The 8,013-nt window shown below is 34.9% G+C and overlaps 1 protein-coding gene across 3 annotated transcripts in view; it reads right to left on the bottom strand.

Moving 5' to 3' along the window:
* Positions 1 to 37: 37 nt before the first annotated feature.
* Positions 38 to 8,013, bottom strand: part of LOC143152280 (thrombospondin type-1 domain-containing protein 4) — a 65,963-nt gene continuing 57,987 nt past the window's right edge. For 2 of the 3 annotated variants that reach the window (XM_076322222.1, XM_076322221.1), the window contains exons 4-14: positions 7,188 to 7,354; positions 6,965 to 7,061; positions 6,405 to 6,453; positions 6,190 to 6,314; positions 5,815 to 5,944; positions 4,135 to 4,378; positions 3,720 to 3,917; positions 2,474 to 2,635; positions 2,024 to 2,200; positions 1,320 to 1,536; positions 38 to 1,229 (exon numbers count right to left, since the gene is read on the bottom strand). In XM_076322222.1, coding sequence (XP_076178337.1) covers positions 1,093 to 1,229; positions 1,320 to 1,536; positions 2,024 to 2,200; positions 2,474 to 2,635; positions 3,720 to 3,917; positions 4,135 to 4,378; positions 5,815 to 5,944; positions 6,190 to 6,314; positions 6,405 to 6,453; positions 6,965 to 7,061; positions 7,188 to 7,354 — 1,703 coding nt within the window. In that variant the 3' untranslated portion in view covers positions 38 to 1,092. The remainder of the gene's footprint in view (positions 1,230 to 1,319; positions 1,537 to 2,023; positions 2,201 to 2,473; positions 2,636 to 3,719; positions 3,918 to 4,134; positions 4,379 to 5,814; positions 5,945 to 6,189; positions 6,315 to 6,404; positions 6,454 to 6,964; positions 7,062 to 7,187; positions 7,355 to 8,013) is intronic. The other variant, XM_076322223.1, reaches the window with a different exon arrangement.

Below are 8,013 nucleotides of genomic sequence, written 5' to 3'. Positions count from 1 at the left end.
AATAATATTCCGGTCGAATTAAAATACAAAATAAGTAGAAAGCATAACATTTATTATGGCAAGTATGGGTAACGAAAAATAATACAAATTATAAGCCAATATTGCCTTATTACAATTTACGCAGTCAGTCTATAATTTCTCGTCGACGTTTTCAATCGTCATTGGAAATTGAATTCTACACGAAGTCACGTGGCAGTCCGATTGAAGACTGAAACATTTCTTTAGCTCCAAAGGGTATTATTTTCACAGACAAATCGGTTCACAATGACCAGCAATTGGCATATTCACTGACCCTCTAATCTCTACAATTATTGTAACTCGATTAATAATTCGCTTTCTAGTGGTTACAAAACGTTGCATATGTTATTCAATATTATCGTTTACAAAAGCAACATGCGCACGCCAATTGGATATGTTGAAAATGAAGCACCAAATCGCTCATCTTTTTAAAATCCTTGTAAAATAACAATTTCTCTACGTAACTTCTTTCCAGGAATAGTGCTTTGAAATTATAGTTACAAATATAACTAGTTAGCAAACTTCGTAAAAAATAATGGAAAATGTTTAATAAATACTTGTTCGATGGCTACTCGTTTCAAAGGTATTTTCTTAAGTTGCAAGACTAGAATGCTGTATATATCGTACGTTGTCAACAATTTTGAAAATCTTGAAAATGAATAAATAATATGGACAATTAACAGTAAAAAAAAAACTATACTTTGTTTGATATCGAAATAAATGACGGTTTGAACACTTTTTATAGATAAAATTTCATATTACAATGCACTATTCTTCCACGAAAAAAATCACCACAATCTAAAATACGATTAGTCTTCGAATGTGTGTATTTATTAAAACTTTGTTACACCACTTTACACACTCTACTGGCCAGTTAAGTTTGTATCCATAATTCTGATACACCCTGTACAAAAGTCAACATTAAAAATTCTATCAGGCAGTGCAAGGGTAAGTAAACCTACAGCGACACGTATAACGTTCAGGGTTATTTTCGATGATTCAGTCGCTAGATTAACTATTTATCGAAACGTTACATTTACATTAAAAATATACTTGAATGGTTACGAAAGATTCTCATTCCAGTTCTTGTTTCGCTCTAGAGCACGAAAGGCAGCACTGTTGCTGATAAAAATGATAAGTGCAGAGTCGTGCCTGCAAGACTAAGTTGCAGTTCGATATACTGTCCTTACAAAATGCATTTTCTTCGAGCCCTGAAAGTAAAAGTGCAACATAATTCGTATAACTCGTGAATACAGTAACTCAACGATTCTGAGATATTTCAAGAAGATCGTTTAAAGTACCGTTCGAAATTTCTGGATCATTCTGGACTTGCAGGACTCTGTGATGGTTTTCAGGTCCGTGCACGTCCTCCTTGCAAGGATAGTCGTTGCAAGTCCTTCGAGATACAGGTTTGTCCTTCTCCTTGCAATGGAGTTCGTGTAGTTCAGGTGATTGGCCGTCTCTGTCCAAGCATCTCACTTCTCTTTTTTGAATACCTTTTCCGCATGATCGGGAACACTAAAGACGTTCCAAAGCAAATACCAATTAGCACCGTAAGTGTTACAGATAGTACAAGAAAAAGTCAATTTCTTGTTGAAACTAGAAATAAACATACAGTGTAAGAAACTTTGAAGAAAAATAGCGAAAAACGTTTCTATAATATTTATTTACTGTTTCAAAGAATTTTCTGCTATATTTGTTCATTATTGGCACCAGTGAGAGAGAAATTTTCCTTCATTATAATTTGCATCATTGTTCGAAAAATAGAAAGAATCAAGATACTTTAGCATTCTCTATTAATCGTTCCATAAACAACTGTAATAAACAGTTTCTTTTTTTTTTTTTATAAATATTGTAATTCCATTTGAAGAGACTGCGCAAGAATTAATTTTCATGGTATCATTTTAAACGATTCGGGCAAACTGTAAATTTTAACTGCGCTCCTTGTTCAATGAATATTAATATCAAATCGAACGATGTGTAAAAATGTATTTGTTTCAATTACTTCTGTCCAGTCCGATATGAACCACGTGGACGTGCAGACCGGACCGTTGCAAGCCCTCCTCATTTCCGGTTTGTTCGCGGGGCAGTTCATGTCCAGAACTACGCGAAGGGCGCCGCGAAGGGTCGTTACACAGACTACTTCTCTAACCTGTTCTCCTGAATCGCATTCCGTGGAACACTGGAGAGAAAAAGAGAAAGTGCCCGATATTTATTGCTAAGCTTGAACGGTGTAATCATCTGTAACGAGCTCAGAAAAGATTAGAGTAACAGTAATTACATTAATATTAATTTCCGAATATTAAGCTCGGAGATAAGAAACTAATCGACGATCTGAACGGTTCGACCAATGAAACACCAATAATATTCGGTTTAAGGTCTGGTTTAACGATTTCGTTCCTTTTTTTTCTCTTCATAATAAGATATGCTCTTTATTTACGTTAATGAAACGTACCTCGGACCAGGGTCCTGTGAACCATTGACCACTGCAGGTTCTGTTGCTCGAACAGGATCTTGAAGTTTCAGGTTGAAACGCTTGCTCGCAAAATTCTTCATCTGGACTCTTTTCGCAGAAGACCTTCCTCGTTTGCACGCCAGTTCCACATTCGGCCGAGCACTGGAAAGTTATTAAAGAATGTCGTACTCGTTAAAGAAGAGGAAAATGCGATCACTTATTGTAATACTAACTCGGCGTAATAAAAATATTAAATTCTTTGGCTTACACAGATCGATGAATTTGAATTATTACAGAAGTTTAAATAAATGGGTAGAACGAATCTTTAACGAGGACGAACATTACAAAAGTTTTTTGTATATGTATATTTGTAATTTTCGTTACATTGTTCCGAATAGAAACTAAACCCACTCACTGCTTTCTATCAGTTTCTAGTATAGTATAAATTATGTTAAATGCAATCAATTCTACTTTTTCAAACCAATTGTTTACATTAGGGGGTAGGAGGTAGTAGAAGAACATAAAAAGAAAGTTCTTTAATAACAAACATGTTCCATACAGACGTGGTCTTCTGAATATATTTTCTCTGTTTAAAACTTAAAAAAAAAAATTGTAAACCACAGACTACTCCATTAAGGATACCCAATATCGTGAATTATCCAAACGAAGTAGAATTAATATTTTGCTACGAATTTAATTTAATTAAATTTCATTGATTTGGTTAAATAGTCCAGTGTGTACACTCAAAATTGTTGAGTTAACAATATTTCGAGTGAATAAAATCGAACATTTGCGACACGTGATGTCTATGATAAAACCAAAAAATAAAAAAAATGATTTGCGCGATATAAAGCGGGTAATTCTTCTCTGAATGACGAAGAACCTGATTATCTCTCTTTTCGACTGTAATTTTATTTGCACAGAATTTTATTTCTCTTCAAACCACATTAAACGAAATTTTCTGTCTCTTCAAACCACATTAAACGGAATTTTCTGTCTCTTCAAACCAAATTAAACGGAATTTTCTTTCACAATGACGTGGATTTCAATAATTGTGAGAACAAGTGGTCGTAAACAATGGCGAAGAACCCATAATAGATTAAACGTTATTCAATATTTCTCGAAAAGAAAGCTACATTCGTAAACTGTACAAACTTACCATGAAATCTGAGATTGTAGAAACATAGTGGGTCTCGTTCGACCCAAGAAACGCACTAAAGTTAAATAAGAAATAAAATCGACCTACCCCCTCGGACCATTCGGTGTACAACCACTGCGGACTCTGGAACCTCGTAGAGACTGCGTTCGCTATCAATGGTTTGCTCAAACAGGGCCCCATGTCGCATGTTTCCTGTGTGGTTGGCTTCTGTTCAGGATCGCAGGCACTTTGCGAGATGCAAGTCGCGACCCTCGTCCTTCTACCCGGGCCACAAGACACGGAACACTTGAACACGAGAACGAAGCAATCAAGTCCAGTATCGTTTCTGGTAAGTACCATTTTCACCGTATGAATTATGATATTGAATCTATATTTGGTGGCAAGTGCTTCTCACAATTCATAGTATCTTAACACTCGAGTTACCGGTTACGCGAATTATTGCTTCGAAAAGTCATTCGACTGAAATACACGCGCGTAGAAGGTAATAAAGAAGACAAAGTACCAAAGACCATGTGCCCACGTTCCATTGTGGAGGCGATAATGGCGTCGGCGTTATTTTCGCGTCATATTCGCACGCCGGCATTTCGCAAACCTCGGTCGTCGGAAGAATTTTCGGTTCCATGCAGGCGCCGACGGCTATTCTCATTATTAGCGACGGTTTTATTTCTTGCACGCATTCTAAATCCCTGACGCGAGCCCCGGTACCGCAAGTAACAGAACACTCGCTCCAAGAACCGCCTCTCCATCTTTGAAACATCAAACGTTTTACGCGATTAGTTCCTGGAACATGGAATTCTAGAGGCCTCGACAAACATCAAGCTTTGTTTAAGTCTGTTTCGTACAAATTTTTCACCGTCCCGTTTCTTAACCCGAGGAATGCATTGTTAACTTTTTCTCCGCTGAATAAAGGAAAATTAATAACGATACTCGGAAATATATTTGAGGATTGAATAGAGAAGTAAAACGTTTTGCAGAATTTTCTACGAAAGTAAACAAATGTAGATACCTGGTGTTCTTTTTAATTTGAATATTTGGGATAATATTGTTAATAATGCACGAGTATTCACCATTACCCAATTTGTGTTCAATTTATTTCCACGTAAGATACATCATGATTGGTTTCCTTTGTCTTTAATTAATTTGGCACGACAACAATTATAACGAATGATTTTTGTTTGATTCCAGTCTAAATGTAGGAACCGAAAACGTTAAGTTTGATGCTTGTTAAAACCTCTAAAACTATATATTTTATATTACATACGAGCAGATTAGATCACTTGAATGTTGATTAATTTATAGAAATAGAATTCGTTTCAATAACCCTTTCGTTTGTGAAATGCTTTGATGTGTTCATGGGATCGGTAGATTCGCTTTTCGTAATAACTTCTATTAAACAAAAACATGGCACTTTAATTGCAGTGATAAAACAATTAAGCGTTCGACCGGTTTCGTGCAATTTAGAAACGATCTATGTTGCAAGCGAAAATGTGTTCTGTATAAAGTGTCGTTCATAGTCGGAATAAAATCAATTGGCCGCTGAAGACATCCTTTTCGATGAATTTTTTCTTTTTTTTTTTTTTTTTTCATTTAATGACTTTATCCGCCGCGATGAAACAAAATACAAGTTCACGAAGACGTAGCATGTTGTGGAAGAAGCAAGGTGAAAGGAATTGCCGTTTTACAAGCTAGCCCTGGAATCGCACCAAGAACAACTTCTTCTTTTGTAACATGCCAGCCTCTCTCTAGTTCAGAGACAGAGAGCGTACGCTATCAGATTTACGCTTTCTGTTCGATAAACGCGATAATAGGCGGAGCGAATAGGGCAGCGATAGGTGGGGATAGGAGAAAGGAGTGGTGGGAGGATAGCCTCGAGCAACCAATCAATTTCTACCGGACGCTAATACTATAAATTTAACCTGCACACATTGGAATACTCCACATCGAAAGTGTCGATTGTATTAAATTTATATTAATTTTCTGAATTAACTGAACTTTTACATCATTTTCCAGAATCGAATTAAATGTTCAAGACCGTTATCGTACGAACGAAAACCATTTGTTAAGTATTGTTCCTCGACTCTCCATAGTTTTTTAATTTTCCTATTAATTCGACGAGATAGAAACACCGTATAAAGTGTACATGATACGGCAATAAAAAAATGTTAACTGAGGTTATACTTACTTGGGTGGACAAGGTGTTGTATTACACCGTAATTGAATTTCTCGCGGCTTCTCCAACGCGTGGCATCTCTTCTCAGGTACCTGTGCCTGCGTGTGTTCCCTTATACATACGTATTTCAGCATCTGGGTACCTTTTTTCGCGAAAAAGAAGCGACAATAAGAAGACGACCTTCGTTTTTTATATTTAAGAAAAAAAATGATACTTTTTTCATATTCTAAGCAAGATTAATTACGCGAACGTTCGATCATCGTTTCGAATTCGAAGTTATTTGTAGTTTGAACTGAGAGTAAGGTTTTTAAATTACGTGTCGCATTCGTGAAATGTAAAAATGATGTGTCTTACGTATTTCATAAGTTAAGTGGATATTATTGTTACCTCCTCCACAAGATCTACTGCATTCGGTGTAACCGCTTGATTTCCACGAGAATTTTCGTTTCTTATAGCGTTTTGGAAGGTACGAGGTTGGCGTTCCATCGATGATCGTGGGACCATTATCTATTCTAAAAAATAATCAGTACATTTTAACGTAGTGCTTCAAATATGATGACGTTAAGCAAATTTTAATTATAATGTCAAACGTTTAAATATACCTTCTGTGTGAGACATTCGGCAGTATAGAATCGCCATTTTTGTTGGAAACTAAAAATAAAAATTATATTCACAATATTAAACGATTGGTAATGATTAATTTTTTATATATAAATTAGTTAAACAATAGAAACGGACTCGTGTAATAAAAATGATCGTTGTATCGTGACACTTTTTCTTCTCAAATTGAATTGAAGTATGGAAAATTATTGTAGAATAATTTTTCTACTAAATTATTTATCTATAATTATTGTTGCATTTATATGACCGGACCAGTTATCCTTAAATTAGATAATTATCAATGATCATCGATTGATTTATTACGTAGCGTTAATACATATATCTCGTTAGAACCATTAACATATTACGGTAAATGGTGAAAGAAGAGTTGTAAATTTAATTTAAGGATGCTTTTCAATCTCACTGAAATATTTATTAATACCGGTTTTATTATCTTTAGTTTCAAGATATTTTTACATCTTAATGAAATATTTATTAATACCCGTTTTATTATCTTCATTTTAAGGATATTCTTACATCTTAATGAAACATTTATTATTACCTGTTTTATGTCCAAAATGAGAATTCGTAGGGACGTTCGGATTTCCAGGAATGATATATCGATACACAATACCTGGATTTGGTTCTTGATACAAAACCTAATTGCAAAATATCAATATTTCGTTACACATCATTTTTGACTTCGTAAGCTGGTGTGTTTTGAATACGAAAAACGATGCACCGAATTTCATACAACATTCTTTCTGTAATAATAAATTATGTACCATAACGTCGACCGGTTCTTGCAGTGGACCAGCAGCAGAAAAACTTTCCAAATTTTGAGGGCCTTGACGAAGATAAATAAAAGTGGCTCCAGCCCCTTGATATTTACCGGGCAAGTTAATACTGTAATTTCCGTTGAATAAATAGGTACCATCTTGCAACTTGATTGCTGAAAAAATTTGAATACGTTTAAAATAATTTATAAATCCAAAAGTTAAATATTACCGCTTAAAGAGTTCCTCCTGTATTTAATTTCTCAACGAAACAACGCGATAATTCAAATTTAATTTAATTTCGGATCGATTTTCAATTTAATTGAAATTTTTTAATTTATTTCCACGATTCGATTGCTATAGTTATCTTTCGTTATAATTTTATTTAAAGAATCTCTAATGAAATGGAGGTGTAAATTGATAAGGGAATTATCAATTTTATATATTATAATTTATGAAAAAAATTCTATTTCACGATTGAAATAACACGTTTACGGTCAAAAATTGCAAAGATCACATTAAGATAGACCCAGTTGGACTCGCTGCTAATTATTTTGCGCGCGTGTCACAAGTTGCGAAATAAATCGCATAATCATTCGTGTAATGGATCGGAGAGTCATTCACGGCGTTTGAATGCGGGAATTGCTGATTCTGTCAGTGCAATGTACGCGATACGATACATTAGAAATATAGACGAGTCATTTACTAAACGACGTACACGTATATTATCCACTGTGTGTCTTTCAACTTTCTTCAGGCGCAGTTAAACGAAACATTAGATCGATATTTGCAGTTATTACAGACTCCTTCATCGCGAAGGAAGAATTGGACCAAA

The sequence above is a fragment of the Ptiloglossa arizonensis genome, chromosome 10 (genome assembly GCF_051014685.1).
Source record: "Ptiloglossa arizonensis isolate GNS036 chromosome 10, iyPtiAriz1_principal, whole genome shotgun sequence".
Lineage (NCBI taxonomy): Eukaryota > Metazoa > Arthropoda > Insecta > Hymenoptera > Colletidae > Ptiloglossa > Ptiloglossa arizonensis.
This window is presented reverse-complemented; position numbering and strand designations above follow the sequence as displayed.